General features: G+C 44.4%; 1 protein-coding gene across 1 annotated transcript in view; it reads right to left on the bottom strand.

The window, feature by feature from the left end:
- Positions 1-1,705: 1,705 nt before the first annotated feature.
- The window catches only part of LOC309561912 (NUAK family SNF1-like kinase 1), a 61,609-nt gene continuing 41,451 nt past the window's right edge, over positions 1,706-21,863 (bottom strand). The window contains exons 4-7 of the mRNA XM_082265977.1: positions 13,265-13,330; positions 7,464-7,583; positions 4,794-4,926; positions 1,706-2,780 (exon numbers count right to left, since the gene is read on the bottom strand). Of these exons, the coding sequence (XP_082122103.1) occupies positions 1,816-2,780; positions 4,794-4,926; positions 7,464-7,583; positions 13,265-13,330 (1,284 nt within the window). The 3' untranslated portion in view covers positions 1,706-1,815. The remainder of the gene's footprint in view (positions 2,781-4,793; positions 4,927-7,463; positions 7,584-13,264; positions 13,331-21,863) is intronic.

Here is a 21,863-nt window from a genome sequence, read left to right as displayed (position 1 = left end):
ATCACGCGCTATAAATAAACAAAAAAAGAGCATCAATTTTGCAAAAATAACAATATTTTTCACATTTTCTTATATGAAATTCCCCAAAAAAAAATTTAAAATCAAAATTTTTTAACATTTTCGGCCAATTTGTTTTATGCTACATATGTTTGGTAAAAAAAATCACAAAAAGCGTATTTTGATTGGTTTGCGCGAAAGTTATCGCGTTTACTAACAAAGGGAAAGATTTTTGTCATTTTTGTTGTTTTTTTTTAACGAGTAATGGCGGTGATCTGCAATTTTTTTTTTGCGGTACTGCGACATTGCGGTGGACAGATCGGACCCTTGACTGACATTTTTGACACTTTTGGGGTTACCAGTGACATTACTACAGTAATCAGTGCTATACATATGCACTGTTACTGTAAAATTACACTGGCAGTGAAGGGGTTAACTTTATTTGAGAGGGAGGGGCTGTGTGTGTCCCTAGGGGCGTGATTCTAACTGTGATTGGCTGAGGCTTGAGCTGTAGGAACAATGATCAACGGTCCTACATAGTAGAACCGTAGGATCATTGTTTCTACACAGGGGAGAATGACAGGCGGCTTGTTTACATCAGCCGCCTGCCTTTCTCCCTCTCCACCGACGATCGCCGAGTGACCGGCGGACATCGGGTCCGCCGGTCACACGCGCGGGGGGGTCCGTGACCGCCGGGAGTGCGCCTCCAGCGGCGCGCGCTCGCTCCCCAGAGCCTCACAGGCTAGTGACGTACCCATACCTCACTTTGCCTGTGAGGGGCTGACCGCCGCAGTATATGTACTTGCGGCGGTCGGCAAGTGGTTAACCCTGAACTGTATGCGTGAAGCATCCATTATGGTGGTTCTCTCACTGGAATGTTGTCACATTTATGAGACAAGAATATAGGTGTATGTGGTTAATACACTGTGAGCGCTGCTAGTGGACTCTTGGGGGGGTTTTATATGAAAATTTTATACAGAGTGCACCTTTTGTCCTAGGATTAATATAGCGCCAACAGTTTACGCAGCGCTTTACAACATAAGGGCAGACAGTGAAGTTACAATGCAATTCAATACAGGAGGAATCAGAAAGTCCTACTCGTTAGAGCTTGCAATCTAGGAGAGAGGGTCAAGAGATACAAAAGGTAATAACTGTGAGGGATGGGCTGATGGAGAAAATAAATGTGCAGATGTTAGGTGGGGGCCGAATAGACCTCTCTGAAAAGATGAGTTTTTAGGGATCGTCTGAAATCGGACAAAGTAGAAGATAGTCAGACAGATTGGGGTAGGGAGTTCCAGAGGATGGGAGAGGCTCTGGAGAAGTCCTGGAGGCGAGCATGAGAGAAGGTGAAAGGGGAGAGCAGGAGGTCTTGGGAGGAATGAAGAGAACTATTTAGTTGGTATTTTGAGACTAGGTTAGTAATGTAGCTGGGGGTAGAGTTGTGGATGGCTTTGTAAGTTGTTGTTAGTATCTTGGAATGGATGGTCTTCAACGTTACCGAACAAGTCCAGCTGAATGTGACTAGCTACTACTAGGTAGACTTTTCAATACTTTACATTTTATTTGATGGACCACCAACAAGTTTAGGTTAGAGGGTAAAAAAACCCAATTCAGCCATTATCTGAAAGCAACTTTATTGGCCCATTGCCAAAGAATGATGCTTCTTACAAACCAGAGATTGTAAAACACCACAGACACATAAAATGACATAAAATTACAAATATAATGCAGTCTTTTCACAGAAGTGGTTGAATTAGTCTATTCAATGCTACTTTCTTTGTCATAGTTTCAGTCCACAATAAGGTACTCTCTGAAATGTTATAGTTTATGGTTTTGATTGGAAAGTTTCTCCCTAAGCTTGCCCGATAAGGCGTCATCTTCCTCGGAACTGTAGAAACTGGTGTGCGGGCTGTAGGAGAAAAGATGGGACTTTGTTTCAGAAGTCATATCTAGCAGGTCAAAAGAATCACTGGAGAGAAAGCTGTCATCGCTAATCACACTGGATGGCCGGCTAGGGCTCTTTGGAGCCTCTGCATTGGGGAAGATTAGGTCTTCCAAGGAGTCTGAGAGCCGGAGGGACGAACAGTCCGCCGGTAGATCCAAACTGGTTGAAAACCGTCCGTTCTTTTTGAGAATGCCTTTTTTCCTCCTCGTGTACCTATCTGACCTTCCTTTTTCGTCGACTGCTTTATGGTAGACCTTCTGGCATTCTGAGATCGTTATCCTCTCCGGGGAAGAGGAATATCCCGATTCCCTTTCATATGTTTTTTTTAGTATTCCTTTTTTCGGCTTGTTGAAAGTGCATTCGACATTCGTTGATATGTGAGACTCGTAGGCAGATGTGGTTTTTGCTTCTTGGCTGAGCTCCATGCAATTCGGAGACAAGTTTTCAGAGAAATTGGAGGAGTTTAATAACGAGCTGTCAAAGCTGCTCCTTTTCTTCAAGATCCCTTTTGGTTTCTTTCTGGAAGCGATAGCTTCGAGTTCTTGTTGGGACTGATTGATGTCATTTTCTTTTTTGGACTTTCTCAGGCAGCCTTCATATTCTTCATCTTCTCTGGAATGGACTCTGCTTTGTTCTGTTTTTGTGCTTTTGAAACCAGGTGTGTTTTGACATTCGATGTATCGCGCTAGCAGAGGAGATTGGCATTCAGGTACTAGATGGCAGTCACATACCATGGAGTCATACCCCCAATTAACCCACCAGTGATTGGCAATATCTTCAATAGTCGCTCTCCTGGCTGGATTTACTGTCAGCATCCAGTCAATCAGTCCACAGGCTCCTGTAAAAAAATAAATATATATATAAAATATTTTTTATTACAAAATTATACGTGCCAAAAAAGAAAACAATTCAACCACGGGCTTTCTTTAAAATGAAAAAAGCTACATATGTGCGAAAGAAGTTGGATAAGCAGGCATTATCCCACCACCAATAAGAAATATAGGGTATCTTCCACCCATTCCCCTTCCAAGCTCCACAGGTAGTATAGCTGTGAAGATATCTCATGGTGCAAGCCATTAATAAGAGATCTGCCCATTCCCCCTTGGTAATCCATGCTTCTAGAACCTTAACCTATCCCTTCTGGTACCCCATACTACCAAGACCCTTGCCCACCACTCTAGTACTCGTTACTTCTAAGACCCTTGCCCACCACTTCTGGTACCCCATACTACCAAGACCCTTGCCTACCCCTTCTAGTACTCGTTACTTCTAAGACCCTTGCCCACCACTTCTGGTACCCCATACTACCAGGACCCTTGCCCACCTCTTCTAGTACTCGTTACTTCTAAGACCCTTGCCCACCATTTCTGGTACCCCATGCTGTCAGCACCCTCGATCATTCTTTCTGAAAATCCAGAAAGGACTCTTGCCCATCCCTTCTGGTACTCCATACTGCTCTAACCCTTGCCAATTCCCTCTGGTAACCCATGAGGCCAGGACCTTCACCCACCCCTTTAGGTACCCCATGCTGTCAAAACACACATCCACCACTTCTTGTATCCAATGCTGTCAGCGCCCTCGACCATTCTTTCTGAAAACTCTAGCAAGGACCCTCCCCTATCCCTTCTGGTGCCCCATACTGACAGCCCCCTCGACCACCCCTTATGGTACCTCATGCTGCCAAGACCCTCAGTAATCACTTCTGGTATCCCATGCTGTCAGCATCCTCGACCATTGTTTTTGAAAATCCAGCAAGGACCTTCGCCTATCCCTTCTGATACCCCATACTGCCCTAATAATCACCAATTCCCTCTGGTACCCCATAATAACAGGACCCTCGATCACCCCTTCTGGTACCTCATGCTGCCAAGACCCTCAGGCAATACTTCTGGTACCCCATGCTGTTAGCATCCTGGATCATTCTTTTTAAAAATCCAGCAAGGTCCCTCGCGCATACCTTCTGGTACCCCATACTGCCCTAACCCTCAGTTAACATTTCTGGTACCCCATACTGTCAGCATCCTTGGTAATTGTTTTTAAAAATCCAGTACCGACCTTCACCCATCCCTTCTGGTACCCCATACTGCCCTAACCCTCACCAATTCCCTCTGATATCCCATAATGCCAGGACCCTCGACCACCCCTTCCGGTACTTCATGTAGCCAAGACCCTCAGGCAACACTTCTGGTACCCCATGCTGTCAGCATCCTCGACCATTGTTTTTGAAAATCCAGCAAGGACCCTTGCCCATACCTTCTGGTAACCTGTACTGTCCTAACCGTCTGCCAATACTTCTGTTACCCCATGCTGTCAGCAACCTCGACCCTTCCTTTTGAAAATCCAGCAAGGACCTTCACTCATCCCTTCTGATACCCCATACTGCCCTAACCCTTGCCAATTCCCTCTGGTACCCCATAATGCCAGAACCTTTAACCATCCCCTGCTGGTAGCCCATGATGCCAATACCCTCATCCACCATTTCTGGTTCCCCATGCTGTTAGCTCCCTCAACCATCCCTTCTGGAAATTACCCTTGCCCATCTCCCTTTTAGTACCCCATGGTGTCATGACCCTCAACAATCTTGTTCCATAACTCTACTAACATACAGATACCGCATGGGCACAATAAAATAATATAATGTTTTCAATAGAGATAAGAGAACTATCATTGTTTTCATGTGTGCATGGTGTCAGAAAAAAAATATCAAAATGAATGTAGCCATGCTAACATCCATCATAAATTAAGAGGTAAGTACATTTTCATTTTAAGTTCTGAATTTAGAATTTATAACTTTAATAAAGACTTCACATATGCCTATAATCAGCATCTGCAGTGGATTTTCATCACTTACCTGATATATGAGGAGGCTGTCTGTACTGGCCACTACTGATCTGTTCTGCTAATGTTTTATAATTGCTGTTGTCGAACGGCATACTTCCATAGATCAGCGCATAGAGAAGTACTCCCAGAGCCCAGCAATCAACCTGCAGAAATAAGAACAACTAAATGTGAAAAACATGCTTAAAGCTTACCTCTAGCCTTCTCTTCAGATTTGCACAGTTGTACAGGTACTGAAATTACTTACTCTGATTTTACTGCACACTGTGAGCTTCTCACAGTGTGCATTAGAAGTCAGATATAGCCCGTCTCATTTCCTGGCTATCTTCTAGCTCCTTCCTCCCCAGCCTGGGTGTCCCTGGTCCACCCTTTTTATTCATTGGATTTCAGTTCTTCCAATCATAGAGGCTCAGCATCACATGTGGGCATTATCTAGAGCAGTCGGTATGCAAATACAACCTAAGTGCTGTATTAAATTAGATGCATTTATTACAAGTGGTTAAAAACACTTACAAGAGTGTAAATTGTCATGAAGATGTCTGAAGATAAAGGGTTTGGCTGTTCCACTGTGTTCCTAAGGACTGGATTGCTCCAAACGTCACTGTAGATGGAAGGGTGGCTGTCCTCACTGGTGCTTCCGCATTGGGCCAGCATGGAACGCGAGGGCGGAAGTGACGTCACCTTCTGGAGGCCTTCAGAAGGAGCCATCGGCTCCGAGCGCGTAGCCTCTCTGTCTCCATTGACCAAGTGTTCTGGACTCCCTGCCCCGTACCGGTGACGTCACTTCCGCCCTCGCGTTCCATGCTGGCCCAATGCGGAAGCACCAGAGAGGACAGCCAGCTTTCCATCTACAGTGGCATTAGGAGCAATCCAGTCCTTAGGAACACAGTGGAACAGCCAGACCCTTTAACTTTAGATGTGCCCATGACAATTTACACTCTTGTAAGTATTTTTAACCACTTGTAATAAATACATCTAATTTAATACTGCACTTAGTGGTGCCTACCCCCTCTCTTTCTTGTATACCTTGCAGAGCATGTGCACTTTCTGAGGATGGCAGTCTGAACTACACTGGATTGTGTCTGCACGGACAGAAGACCCCCCTTATACCCTTTAATTAACAATCCAGGTGACTCTTTAACATTTGACATTGTGGAGTGCCAGGCTCCCATCATTATCTCTTTTCTGCAAATACAACCTGCCCAGGAACACCTACTCCTTCAGAATGACATCCACCATCAAGAAAATTTGATATTTGAAGCAAAGTCCATAAAGACATGGATGAGCGAAATGGGGGTGGACTTGACTGGCCTGCACAGAGTCCTGACCTCAACACGCTAGAACACCTTTAGGATGAATTAGAGCGGAGACTACAAGCCAGGCCTGACCTCACAAATGCGCTTCTGGAAGAATGGTCAAACATTCCCATAGACACACTCCTAAACCTTGTGGACAACCTTCCCAGAAGCTGCACAGGGTGGACCAACTCAATATTGGACCCTATGGACTGAGACTGGGATGCCATTAAAGTTCATGTGCGTGTAAAGGCAGGCATACCAATACTTTTGACAATATAGAGTATATTGTAATTGAAGTTCAACAAAATACAACAAGCCTAAAGGGAAAGCAGCCCCATTGGGAGCACTCACTGGACATAACAGCAATGAGTAGTAGCAAAAGGTCTCAGATGTGCCAACAGCATCTATCTCAAGGGGCAGATTGCAGCCTGGCTGATCCTTACCCAAGTAGGGAGGCTTCCAGGAAGGATGGCGTGTCCCTGCACTTTCCCTACTCCTCAGCAACCTCTCCCTGATGCTAAGCACAGTCCCTGACAGATGGGTGACCTGTCCCTACTCTAGCCACAGTTGAAATGTGTGCCAAGACTGGGAACCAGGATCTTAAAGAGGAAGTAAACCCTCCTCTGCAACTTTTACCTATAGGTAAGCCTATGATAAGGCTTACCTATAGGTACTGTAAATATCTCCTAAACATGTACCGTGTAGGAGATATTTACCTTACATGCAGCCAGTGACATCACTGGCACATGCGCTCTGAAGGAACGGCCGCTGGTGCCGTTCCTTCAGAGCCCGGTGCCGTGACCGTCGGCTCCCGCGCGCGTGCGCGGGAGTGAAGTCACCGCGGCTCCGGCCAGTCAGATGGCCGGATGCCGCGATCCCGGAAGACGGGCGACTGAACATTGATCATGTTCAGTCGCCTGTCATACAGATAAGCGGGCGGCACGGTGGGGGCTCGTTCTAAGCTAAGTATTTCATAATGAGCTAGTATGCGATGCATACTAGCTCATTATGTGTTTCTCTTTCAGGTTGCAAAAAAAAAAAATTTGAATGGGTTTACAACCTCTTTAAACAGCCTCTGCCTGACCCAAGATGGCCAGCCAGAGTCACATGGGGCACCAGCATCCAATCGGATAGCTGCCCTCTTGTGACCCAGGAAACCATAGAGGAACTAGGTTCCTCTTGACTTCCTCTCCCTCTGCAATGCTGTTGTGATCGAGCGCCACCTGCAGTGGAGATAATAGACTGAGCCTGCCTACATCAACCCCAATGTGTCACTCATGGTTTACATGACCTTTATGTAATCAGGAGAAGACACCTCAAAAATGAATAAAAAAAGTTAAAATGTTGCAAGTAGCAAGCAGAAAAACTAAGTTTTAAGTTCTTACCTCTGGGCCGTGGTAAGGAAGACCCCTGACAATTTCTGGAGAAGCATAGAGAGGGCTCCCGCAGTATGTTTCCAGGACCTGGCTCTTATGATAGAGGTTTGAAAGTCCAAAATCTGCAAGCTTAAAAAAACAACAACACAAACATAATCAATATTTCTTTACATAACAAAGTACAAGAGAAATAAAATATATATTCTTAATATACAGTATATATTATAACACCTAGATCCAAATGTTTATGCTGGAAACCACGGATCACGGCCACCTGTGGTTTTCAAAGGGGCAATTTGATGTTTCATTCCATCAAATAGAACAAAATTGCTGCATACGGGAGTTTGGACGCGCACGGCATCACCACTGCTGAATTGTGAGCAGCCCTGTTACCAATCGTGGTTGGAGTTTAAATGCATTTTTGAAGAACGGAACACTACTCAAAAAAGACATCACCCTACGGACTCATGTATACAAGCTTTTGTTTGTTCCTTCTTCCCCATAAAAGTTATTGCGGAAAACAACTTGATGTCGCTCACGAACGATTCCATGAGCAACTGAGAGGCAATTCAAAGCAACCAGAATGTGCATCAAATAATTATCCCCATCATAATTATTTTTTTGGATGTCTGCATTAGTGCTCCTCCTATGCAGGGGGGGGACCCCATGTCCAGAGTTGGGCTTTAATGGTCCATATTTGACTGTGGCATTTAAGTTTTGTCTATACTAGATGACCAATTGATGTCACTTTATTGTACATTTTTGGTCAAGATGATTCTGTGGATACGCTTGGAAGACACTATCATTTTGTATTAGTTTTACAGGAGATGGTACAGGCGATGGTACAGGCGATGGTACAGGCATGGCACAGAAGATGGTACAGTCATGGCACAGGAGATGGTAAAGGCATGGTACAGGAGAAGGTAAAGGAGATGCAGGGCTGCGGGCATACTACAGGAGATGCAGTGCTGCGGGCATGGTAAAGGAGGGAGAGACCAGATATAGTGAATGCAGGCTCCTGGGGAGACCAGATATAGTGAATGAAGGCTCCTGGGGAGACCAGATATAGTGAATGCAGGCTCCTGGGGAGAGCAGATATAGTGAATGCAGGCTCCTGGGGAGAGCAGATATAGGGAATGCAGGCTCCTGGGGAGAGCAGATATAGTGAATGCAGGCTCCTGGGGAGAGCAGATATAGTGACTGCAGGCTCCTGGGGAGAGCAGATATCGTGAATGCAGGCTTCTGGGGAGAGCAGATATAGTGAATGCAGGCTCCTGGGGAGAGCAGATATAGTGAATGCAGGCTCCTGGGGAGAGCAGATATAGTGACTGCAGGCTCCTGGGGAGAGCAGATATCGTGAATGCAGGCTCCTGGGGAGAGCAGATATAGTGAATGCAGGCTCCTGGGGAGAGCAGATATAGTGAATGCAGGCTCCTGGGGAGAGCAGATATAGTGAATGCAGGCTCCTGGGGAGAGCAGATATAGTGAATGCAGGCTCCTGGGGAGAGCAGATATAGGGAATGCAGAGTCCTGGGGAGACCAGATATAGTGAATGCAGGCTTCTGGGGAGAGCAGATATAGTGAATGCAGAGTCCTGGGGAGACCAGATAGACCTGGGTTTAGTAACACTTTAATATGATGTTAAACATGGGGGTCAGTTGTAAGTAATCCCCTTCTATATACATTTCTTCTCCGACACAACAACAACAACAGGAGACAAAGTGCAGAAAGAATTGGAAATGTTTCCTAGAAAAGAAAATTCCAGGAATGCTAATACATCCTGCTATTTGTCAGGAATAGGATGAATTACTGAAGAAGGATCCAATTAAATGCTGCTTTTTCTTTCCCTGGTACAATGCTAAAACACAGACATTCCCGGCATTCCTCTGCACAATGTTAAACCTGTGATACCTTCCTTAAAAGGCTTTCCGAACAGCAGGAAGTTAGTCAATGGCTGCTCTGTGTTATTTTTAGACGTTAATGTGTCTTTAAGCTGTTTATGCCCATTTGCACTGGAGTTGTTTGATATGTTAAAAAGAAAAAAAAAAAAGGTTAATTCTTGGCTCTGGCTTGGCAAAGTTGTTCCCACCATTTATCACTGGGAAAAAGAAAAGTGCACGGTTGTTAAGGAGTTGGGGGGGGGGGGGGGGGGGGCTGTGCAGCTCGAGGCCCATGTGCATTCTCGTCTCTTGCAAGGTCTCGTCTATAGGATGCATGCTGGGAACCATTGTCTCAAACTAAATTCTCAGGAATAAAATGTCAGTATTGTTCCAAATGCTGGAGGTTACCACTTCCATCCCAGAGCCTTTTACATTTTTACTTTACACGTTTAAAAAAAAAAATTTTTGGCCTGAAGATTAGTTAAAACCCCTAAACATTATCATTATTATTATTATTATTAATATACAGGATTTATATAACACCAACAGTTTTCTCAGCGCTTTACAACAAGAGGGCAAACAGTACCAAGTATGTGGAAGGAATTATGCCCCATCGGTGGTATCAGTGGGAGGAATAGTGCGCCATCATTGCTTTTATTGGGAGTAATACTACCCCATTGTTGGTGTCAGTGGAAGGAATTATGCCCCATCGTTGGTGTCAGTGGGAGGAACAGTGCCCCATCATTGGTGTAATTGGGAGGAATAGTGCCCCATCATTGGGGGCAGTGGGAGGAATAGTGCCCCATCATTGGTGTCAGTGGGAGGAATGGTGCCCCATCATCACTATTAGGGGTAGTAATACTGCCCCATCGTTAGTGTCAGTGGGAGGAATAGTGCCCCATCATTGGTGTCAGTTGGAGGAATATTGCCCCATCATTGGTGTCAGTGGGAGGAATGGTGCCCCATCATTGCCATTAGGGGTAGTAATACTGCCCCGTCATTGGTGTCAGTGGGAGGAATAGTGCCCCATCATTGGGGTCAGTGGAAGAAATAGTGCCCCATCATTGGTGTCAGTGGGAGGAATAGTGCCCCATCATTGGTGTCAGTGGGAGGAATAGTGTCCCATCATTGGTATCAGTGAGAGGAATAGTGCCCTATCATTGGTATCAGTGGGAGGAATATTGCCCCATCATTGGTATCAGTGGGAGGAATAGTGCCCTATCATTGGTATCAGTGGGAGAAATATTGCCCCATCATTGGTGTCAGTTGGAAAGAACAGTGCCCCATCGATGGTATCATTGGGAGGAATATTGCCCCATCATTGGTATCAGTGGGAGGAATAGTGCCCCATCATTGGTGTCAGTGGGAGGAATAGTGTCCCATCATTGGTATCAGTGGGAGGAATAGTGCCCCATCATTGGTGTCAGTGGGAGGAATAGTGTCCCATCATTGGTGTCAGTGGGAGGAATTGTGCCCTATCATTGGTATCAGTGGAAGGAATAGTGCCCCATTATTGGTATCATTGGGAGGAATATTGCCCCATCATTGGTGTCAGTGCGAAAAATAGTGCTTGATTTTTGGTGCCAGTGGCAGGAATTATCCCCCACTGTTGCTGACGGTGGGAGGAATATTGCCCCAAGGGCCAAATAAAAGTAAGCGAAAGGCCACATACGGCCCCTGGGCCGCAGTTTGGAGACCACTGCCCTAAAGAATGAAATAGTCGAAGTTCCATGCAAAAGTTCAGTAAAAAATAAACTAAATTTAATTTTAGGGAACACAAACATAACATATTACCTAATGTTTTTGCAAACTCTAAAAAATGAGGTTACACCGAGTAAACAGATACCCAACATGTCAAACCATAAAAATTGGGTCTTCCATAGACAATGCTTACAGGTCATCATTTTAGAGATAACAGTAAATAATGTCCCTAGAATTATCAGCAGTTGGCAGCATGTGTAGCACAATCAACATTTTTGTGTGTAGGCACCCTAGATGCGTGCTTTTATTTTTGTACGTGCATGTATGTGGGTGGTGGGGGGGGGGGGGTTTAAATGTCGCGGTGTAGCTTTAATTTTTTGTACTTTTTTCCTTTTTTTTTTCTAAACTTTTTTTCTCTCTTGTGCTCCAGTGGAGCTAATGAAACAAAGATTGTGTTCCATTAGCTTATTTCCTGGCTATACTGGCTGGGACAGTGACATGGAGACCTGTGACTGAGGTTTTACACGTTGCTTTTGGGTCAGTAGCACAAAAGAAAGATCAGTAAATGGATGTTCGCTGGTTTCTCAATGCATATAAATACATTAACTCTATGGGAAATCTTGGTCAGCTTGACATGGCACTGCTCCCAAACCATAACTGAAAAGGACACCAAATTTGGGAAGCATGTTAAGGGGACTTGGGACTATGACATGGTAGATTACCTAGGCAAGCTGGCCGACCACAAAATAGGATATGTTGTAGTCCTGTGTCCTCTCTCGGTGTTCCTTAAGTCTGGTGTCCCTGTCACTTATGGCTCAGGAGCAGTGCCATGCCAAGCTGACCAAGATTTCCCATAGACGCCAATGTTAGACAGGGAGCAGTGCCTTACCAAGCTGACAAAGATTTCCCATAGACACTAATGTTAGACAGGGAGCAGGGCCTTACCAAGCCGCCCAAGATTTCCCATAGACGCCAATGTTAGACAGGGAGCAGGGCCTTACCAAACTGACCAAGATTTCCCATAGACGCCAATGTTAGACAGGGAGCAGTGCCTTACCAAGCTGACAAAGATTTCCCATAGACACTAATGTTAGACAGGGAGCAGTGCCTTACCAAGCCGACCAAGATTTCCCATAGACGCCAATGTTAGACAGGGAGCAGGGCCTTACCAAACTGACCAAGATTTCCCATAGATGCCAATGTTAGACAGGGAGCAGTGCCTTACCAAGCTGACAAAGATTTCCCATAGACGCCAATGTTAGACAGGGAGCAGTGCCTTACCAAGCCGCCCAAGATTTCCCATAGACGCCAATGTTAGACAGGGAGCAGTGCCTTACCAAGCTGACAAAGATTTCCCATAGACGCCAATGTTAGACAGGGAGCAGTGCCTTACCAAGCCGACCAAGATCTCCCATAGATGCCAATGTTAGACAGGGAGCAGTGCCTTACCAAGCCGACCAAGATTTCCTATAGACGCCAATGTTGAAAACCGGCAGCAGTGCCATGTCAAGCAGACCAAGTTTCCCCATAGATGCCAATGTTAAAAAATGGGAGTAGTGCCATGTCAATTTGACCAAGCTGTGTCCTTACTCATGAGTGTACGTAAAGTGAGTGTACGTAAAGCGGGGTATGCCTGTATATGGCTCGGGTGCATGTGGAGGGGAAGTTATGTTATGGTGGTTGTGGAAGTGTTTGGAGGGCTTTAGACCTGACAGTTGGCTTAACAAACAAGCTATATAAATCCCTTAAGTGGTTAAAGCAGCCGATAATGACTGTTCAGAAGAATATTTCCTAAGGGACTTGTTGGAAATTTTTCCCATTAGTTATCATACGTCCAATTTTCATTTAATTAGTACAGTATTCATCCTATCAAAATTGAATTTGCGAGTCCACGCATGATTGAAAACAAAATAAGACCATAGGCTAGACGCAGACTGTCGCTACGTACGGGGGGAAGTTGCCCTTTGTTGACCAAGAATTTTCGTTCCATTTTAGGCATTTTTGTTTTCAACATGGGACGAGGATGCGGAAAAATGCAATTGTTCACTCGTTTTTCTATTAGTGTCTACTAGGCTTTAGATACAGTGCCTTGAAAAAAGTTTTCACACCCCTTCACATTTTCCACATTTTGTCATGTTACAACCAAAAACAAGAGCAGGCAGACAATATGAAAACAGAAGGCAACTTTTGCTGCTACAGGAACCAGTTTTCTTTCATTCTTCCACTTACTTTTACATTCAGGTTTTCATCAAGAAGGATATTTTCCAACTTTATATCCCTGTGAACGATTCCATTCTGAAAAATAGAACAGAAAAATAAAATGTTTAATTTGTATCACAACAATAGTGTGAGGAATAATGCCCCATCATTGGTGTCAGTGAGAGGAATAGTGCCCCATCATTGGTGTCAGTGGAAGGAATAGTGCCCCATCATTGGTGTCAGTGGGGGGAATAGTGCCCTATCATTGGTGTCAGTGGGAGGAATAGTGCCCCATCATTGGTGTCAGTGGGAGGAATAGTGCCCCATCATTGGTATCAGTGGGAGGAATAGTGCCCCATCATTGGTATCAGTGGGAGGAATAGTGCCCCATCATTGGTATCAGTGGGAGGAATAGTGCCCCATCATTGGTGTCGGTGGGAGGAATAGTGCCCCATCATTGGTGTCAGCGGGGGGAATAGTACCCCATCATTGGTATCAGTGGGAGGAATAGTGCCCCATCATTGGTATCAGTGGGAGGAATAGTGCCCCATCATTGGTATCAGTGGAAGGAATAGTGCCCCATCATTGGTGTCGGATGGGAGGAATAGTGCCCCATCATTGGTGTCAGCGGGGGGAATAGTGCCTCATCATTGGTGTCAGTGGAAGGAATAGTGCCCCATCATTTGTGTCAGAGGGGGGGGGAATAGTGCCCGATCATTGGTGTCAGTGGGAGGAATAGTGCCCCATCCTTGGTAAAGTTTACCATCATTGGTGTCAGTGGGGGGAATAGTGCCCCATCATTGGTGTCAGCGGGGAGAATAGTGCCCCATCATTAATGTCAATAAAAGGAATAGTGCCCCATCATTGGTGTCAGTGGGAGGAATAGTGCCCCATCATTGGTGTCAATGGAAAGAATAGTGCCACGTTGTTGGTGTCAATGGGAAGAATAGTGCGTGCGCAATTTTCCAATTGCGCAATTTTAAAGCATGACATGTTGGGTATCCATTTACTCGGCGTAACATTATCTTTCACATTATAGAAAACAATTGGGCTAACTTTACTGTTTTCTTATCTTTTAATTAAAAAAAGTGAATTCCTTCCAAAACAAATTGCGTTTGGAAGACTGATGCGCAAATACGGTGTTATAAAAAATATTGCAACGATCTCCATTTTATTCTCTAGGGTCTCTGCTAAAAAAATATATGTATATATATATATATATATATAGATATATATTTTTTCCGGCGTATAAGATGACCCCCCTAATTTTCATCTACCGGTAATACTTATACTTAGGTTACCTTGGAGATATTATACTCGGCGTATAAGACGACCCCCCATTTTTGGGCGTTTTTTTTGAGGTTCAAAAGTAGTCTTATATGCCAGAAAATACAGTATATCTATATCTATATCTATATCTATATATATATATATATATATATATATATATATATATATATATATATATATACATATATAAAAAATGTTTGGGGGTTCTAAGTAGTTTTCTAGCAAAAAAAAAAAAAAAAACGATTTTAGCTTGTAAACAACAAGTGTCAGAAATAGGCCCAATCCTTAAGTGGTTAATGTCTTTTACCCTAATATGACATCTCCAACAGAAAGTAGCACAGGTAATCCATATATTGCTTATTGTTGTATGCTGGCACGTCGCAGAGCTGCTGGCACATCGCAGAGCTGAACACGTTTTGTGGCATTAAATATTCGCTTTCTAAAGAACGCTTCCTTTCGCTTGCGGTTACTAATAGACTAAACCTGCGCCGCTCGCTGTGTGATTTATTGCCGGCCTTAGAGGCTTGCTTTTTATTATTTCCAGTGTCCTCCGCCAGAAATAACAAAGTATTGACTGGAAGGAGAGGAAGCCCAACTACAGAAGTATATGGTATGGGAGATAAACGTGCGGCCCAACGCCATGAGGTTACCCAGGAAACTAACATAATGTTTCCCAAGACAGCGACGCCTATCGCTGGCAGGCAAGAGGTCTGTAAAACATCAATATGGAACAAATTAAGAAAAAAAAAACCTGATAATGGCCCCGTCTGTTATTGTTCAACAAGAAACACAACACACAAGCTGGAGAGGACATAATAGGAAAACTATGGGACGTATTTAGAAAAAGAGGAGCTCCAGGCACGTCGAAATGCTCCTAACCACTTGACCTCCGGAGGATTTACCCCCCCCCCCTTCATAACCAGGCCAGTTTTTGCAATTCGCGCACTGCTTTACTTTAACTGACAATTGCGCAGTCGTGCGACGCTGTACCCAAATAAAAAATGCTTCCTCCCAAAAATAGAGCTTTCTTTTGGTGGTATTTGATCACCTCTGTCGTTTTTATTTTTTGCGCTATAAACAAAAAACGACCGACAATATTGAAAAATAAAACATTATTTTTTACTTTCCGCTATAAAACATATCCAATAAAAAATGGACAAAATCGAATTTCGTCATCAGTTTGGGCCAATATGTACTATGTTACATATTTTTGGTAAAAAAAAATCCCATTAACCGTATATTGATTGGTTTGCACAAAAGTTATCGTGTCTACAAACTATGGGATATATTTATGGAATTTTTATAAAAAAAAATTTTTCTACTAGTGATGGCGGCAAACAGTGACTTATTGCGGGACTATGACATTGCAGCAGACAAAACTGACACTTTTTGGGGACCAGTGACACCAATACAGTGATTGGTGCTAAAAATGTGCACTGTCACTGTACTAATGACACTGGCTGGGAAGGGGTTAAAGTGGAACTCCAGCCTGGGGGGGGGGATTAAAAGTCAGCGGGGGGGGGGGAGGAACAAACAAGCGGAGCTTCCCCTTTTGGGTGGAGCTCCAATTTACCATCAGGGGGATCAAATGGTAAATTGTGTGCCTAGCCAGTGTTTTAGTGTAGTGTAGAGAGATGCTTTTACTAGTGCAAGGCAAGGATCAATGTCACTGCTTTGCAGGAACACAGGATCCATGCCTTCTGTAGTGACAGAATGGCAATTGTCTTGTTTACATAGGCAGACTGCCATTCTATCTGGCCGAACGATCAGCAGGTGCCAGCTGACATCGGGTCTGCGGGACCCATTGATAAGCTCACGCTGTGTAGAATCACAGCAGGAGCAAGCCACTAGCGGCGCGCAGTCGCGCCCGCTACCCAGAAGCGCAGGATCATGTACATATACAGTATGTGATCTTGCGCGCCCACCCTTGTGGCAGTAAAACTGTTATAGGGCGGTCGGTAAGTAGTTAAAGGAGTTATTTTACCAAAAGATTTGTATTTCTGTCAGTCCAGTCCTGAGATTCACACAGCTCTGCCACACAGCACTAGGCAGGAGACCTGTTTTTTCTCTGCTGCAACTAAACAACACTCACAGGTCTTGTCCCTCCCCCAGCCTGTGATTGGACAGTGAAAGGAGAGGCAGTAGACTGATTAGCTGATCTTTCCATCACTCTGCTCTCTCCTCTTATCGTCATATTCCTTGTAGGCATGTGAGTGCTGCAGAGAGGCGGACTAGCTCCTTGCGTTGCCTCTCTACCTTCTGAGCTCTGCTATATAGGAGATTGCAATAGGCTGATACCAAGTATAAATTGTCAAAACTAAGTACTTTGCTTGCATAAAAAAAATAATTTGATGATGCGTTAATGAATATAAAGCTGCTAAAATGGGGGTCTTTTATAGTTGCTTGGAGTTAAGCTGCTAGTGTACCTTTTCAGAATATATAAGAAGATGAACTAACACTCTACAACTGCCCCCCCCCCCCCCACCCTATATCGGTTGTACTTACCTCCATGTGTGATTAGCTGTCAGTGCCCACGCAGACGGCTTAGTGGTACGGGGATTTGAAATCCCTGCTCTTCTAAAAAATACACAGGTCATGGGACTTTAGATGAGGCAACACACAAAATACGTATATTAACCACTTTAGCCCCGGAGGATTTGGCTGCTCGATGACCAGGCCCTATTTTGGGATTCGGCACTGCGTGATTTTAACGGACAATTGTGTGGTCGTGCAACGATGTACCCAAATAAAATTGATGTTCTTTTTTTTCCCACAAACAGAGCTTTCTTTGGGTGGTATTTGATCACCTGTGCGATTTTTATTTTTTGCACTATAAACAAAAAAACTCCCCGGCTGACAAGGGGGGGGTGGATGTGCGCCGCCGCCGGCGAGCGCTCGCCCCCTAGAGTCTCCTGAGTGAGCGACGTAGTACTATGTCACTTTGCCCAGGAGCGGCCTATTTGAGTGGCATTTTGACCACCACTTCAAGGGTTGTATTCTTCCTTCTGACCGCCAATTTTAACCGCTTTACCACCGCCCACAGTAATATTACTGCGGCTGAGTGGCTCGTTATCGTCTGACGACGTAGTACTACGTCGTCAGACACTCCCCCTTCTGGGCGGCGCTTGCGCGCCGCCGGAGGCTCGCTCCCGCTGTTTTCATTCACAGCGGGAGTCGGGCCAGGGGAGGAGCAGCGGCGATCGCCGCTGCTCTTTCCCCCGATCGCCGGGGATCTAGTGTGGAGATCCGCCCGCCTGTGTAAACACAAGCGGGCGGATCTCCATAGTGACAGGGAGTGACAGATCGGACTGTTCAGCATAGCTGGACATCCGATCTGTCCCTGGCTCACTCAGTCACCTCCCCCCCTACACGTCAGTAAGCACCAGGCATACATTAACCCCTCCCTCTCCAATAAAATTAACCCCTTCCCTGCCAGTGTAATTTTACAGTAACAGTGCATATATATAGCACTGATTACTGCAGTAATGTCACTGGTACCCCCAAAAGTGTCAAAAATGTCAGTCAAGGGTCCGATCTGTCTGCCGCAATGTCGCAGTCTCGCAAAAAAATCGCAGATCGCCGCCATTACGCGTTAAAAAAAAAACACCAAAAATGACAGAAATCTTTCCCTTTGTTAGTAAACGCAATAACTTTTGCGCAAACCAATCAAAATACGCTTATTGCGATTTTTTTTACCAAACATAGGTAGCAGAAAACAAATTGGCCAAAATCTTTTAAAAAAATTGATTTTTACATCTTTTTTGGGGGGAATTTCATATAAAAAAATGTTAAAAATATTGTTATTTTTTCAAAATAAACGCTCTTTTTTTGTTTATAGCGCAAAAAGTAAAAATCGCACAGGTGATCAAATACCACCAAAAGAAAGCTCTGTTTGTGGGAAAAAAAGGACATAAATTTCGTTTGGGTACGGCGTCGCACGACCGCGCAATTGTCAGTTGAAGTTGCACAGCGCCGAATCGCAAAAAGTGGCCTGGACGGAAGACAGCAAAATCCTCCGGTGGTAAAGTGGTTAAAAGACATTGTTGCCATTGAAACATTAAGAATTGGTTGTACTAAGGGTTGCCTGAGAAAATTATTTTAGGGTTTTTTCTGGGGTAAGAAGGTTGAGAATCCTTGCACTAGACCAGTGATGGTGAACCTTGGCACCTCAGATGTTTTGGAACTACATTTCCCATGATGCTCATGCACTCTGCAGTGTAGTTGAGCATCAAGCAAAACGTAGTTCCGAAACATCTGGGGTGCCAAGGTTTGCCACCACTGCACTAGACTATGTAGACTATGGCTTTTCAGTCTTGCTGCCACAAAAGTCTCAATTCTCATCCTGGGTAATGTTGCTTAAAGTGCAGCTGTACTTTTATATACCCCCCCCCCCCCAACAACCAACACACACCTAACCCCCCTTCACCAACAGCTGTTGACTTTCCCAAGGCAGGCCATAGACAGTGCTGACACTGGAATCCCTCCTGCCGAGACATTGTGTTCTCCCAGCAGGGGCGGGGGAGTTGGAAGAAGCTATAGCAGCCGCAAGTAAATCCAGCTTGCTGGTTGTACCCAAATTGATTGATAGATCAACTTGGTACATTCAGCCTGCCTGTACATGGTTTGAATCTTGGCCGGTCGAGATTTGAAGCGTGTATGGCCGGCCCTAGTTCTAGAGCGGTGGCTGTCTCCTTTTTTTTAGATTCTGGCCAAACTGGAGCATACCCATAGTCTTATATGGGCCATATATATCTAGACTGGGTTTATAAGCCTATGGGGCTCGAACAGAGGAAAGAGGAGTAAAGGGAGGGATTCACTGTTTTGACCTAATCGCTTGCAAATTTAAAGTTGATCTGTGGGCACATCCAAAATGTTCTGCCTGCAGTGCTAAATTCAACGCTATGAATGGTTGTCGTCATCAAGAAATTTCCCTTTATTTCATTGTCTTCCTCTGCCGTCATATCACAATTATCTTTTGAGCTGTCAGCTAATAAAGTCTTTATTCTTAACCATCTCATAAATCATCGTATCCCGCAAACTGGCTCCATCAACAAAAATTCTAACCTAAGGAGATTCCTTTATTCCTACGTGCTCCGTGTAATAGACTTCCCATTGTTCTTTTGAACTTTCCACCTTAGACATGGGCCATTAACTTCAACTGAGTCCAACGTTTATCTCTCTAAGGTTTACTAGTTCCACACTTCTAGTAAATTCCAAAGAAATTGGAACTCCTTTTAGGGCTGGTTTCCATTTACTATTCTTTAAAATGATCATAAGTGGATCATGAAATAGCGCGTTAATGGTTGGACCTCACAGACTTGGCGAGGACAGATGGTAGTGATCATCTTGATAGTAGAGCTGGAAGACATGTTTGGTTTGAAGCCCAAATGCAGACAAAACTTTTTTGTTCTGGGCAGATTGAGGAAGTGTTTGACCTTCTCCCAGGTTTTTGTCTTTCTCCCGATTAGGGAGAATTACTCTCACTTGTCAAAAGGTGGAGTGGTGGGAAATGTCTCTACTAGGGACACAGGCTGCACCAAAATACTTTTTCTCAGTAAAGGAGATTATGAGGTCAGTACTGCAGTGTGTTCTGTCCTATCCCTGTGACAACAGTTTTTTTTTGCTTTATAAAAAAAAAAAAAAAAAAATGTGGGGTCACAGACAGCTATAAAAGTATCTGGTATTCTGAAGTAAAAGAAATATATTTTTTACTGGAGTTGGGTTGGGATATTAATCCACCATTGCTCACTGCCCAAGGAACCCCTAGCACCCCCAGCAGGAATCCAAGTTGAGAAAAACTGGGTTAAAGCTTAAAGTGTAAGTTCTCCTTTTCAGAAAACGAACACCCTAAACCCTGACAATCCCCATACATGTCTACAGTCTTTGCCAATCCCCGTACATGTCTACAGTCTTTGCCAATCCCCGTACATTTCTACAGTCTTTGCCAATCCCCGTACATGTCTACAGTCTTTGACAATCCCCGTACATGTCTACAGTCTTTGACAATCCCCATACATGTCTGCAGTCTTTGACAATCCCCGTACATGTCTACAGTCTTTGACAATCCCCATACATGTCTACAGTCTTTGCCAATCCCCGTACATGTCTATAGTCTTTAACAATCCCCGTAGATGTCTACAGTCTTTGCCAATCCCCGTACATGTCTACAGTCTTTGCCAATCCCCGTACATGTCTACAGTCTTTAACAATCCCCGTACATGTCTACAGTCTTTAACAATCCCCGTACATGTCTACAGTCTTTGACAATCCCCGTACATGTCTACAGTCTTTGCCAATCCCCGTACATGTCTACAGTCTTTACCAATCCCCGTACATGTCTACAGTCTTTGCCAATCCCTGTACATGTCTACAGTCTTTAACAATCCCCGTACATGTCTACAGTCTTTGACAATCCCCGTACATGTCTACAGTCTTTGACAATCCCCATACATGTCTACAGTCTTTGACAATCCCCGTACATGTCTACAGTCTTTGCCAATCCCCGTACATGTCTATAGTCTTTAACAATCCCCGTACATGTCTACAGTCTTTGCCAATGCCCGTACATGTCTACAGTCTTTGCCAATCCCCGTACATGTCTACAGCCTTTGACAATCCCCATACATGTCTATAGTCTTTGCCAATCCCGGTACATGTCTACAGTCTTTGCCAATCCCTGTAGCATGTCTCCAGTCTTTGATAATCTCCTAAGGCAAACCCGTAGTCTCTGCATTACACTGTACATCATGTGCTGCATTTTTGGTGATATTAGGTGCCACAATTGAGGCCCCATTGATCAAGTAAGTTAACCGCTAACTGCTTGAAAGTATTATTGCACAGTAGACATTTTCCACTTGCTTTGACTGCTAAGAATTTAGGTTTGGGAGACTTAAATTCACAAGTGAAGCAATGTCTTGAACACTGGCCACCTCTTCTTGGTCGTTCCACAAGTGCCTATTGCCTCATCATTGAGAGAAATAGCTTCTTAATCGCTGAAGAGAACCAGTGTGGTGTAGACGCCGTTGACGCTGAGTTAATCTCTGCGGAGACAGCCAATTGCAAATTCCTTTCTTGCTGAGTCCTGAAATAAACTTCATACCCTGGCCATATCGTATAAATATCCTAAGCAGCGCATACGTACATTCTATACCACTGAATCACAGGTCAATATTTACTTTCCAAACCACCGGCGGTCCTAAAAAGGATGTCTGTTCCATTACACCAGATATTTCTGTGTATATTAAACACTGATCAATGGATAAATACATTACATTTTAAGCCTTGACACTTCCTCCTCTGCCAAGTCGCGTCTCTTCCTCGCTCACTCTGGATATTACAG

The sequence above is a fragment of the Pelophylax lessonae genome (genome assembly GCF_965119305.1).
Source record: "Pelophylax lessonae genome assembly, chromosome: 8".
In the NCBI taxonomy this organism is placed as follows: domain Eukaryota; kingdom Metazoa; phylum Chordata; class Amphibia; order Anura; family Ranidae; genus Pelophylax; species Pelophylax lessonae.
This window is presented reverse-complemented; position numbering and strand designations above follow the sequence as displayed.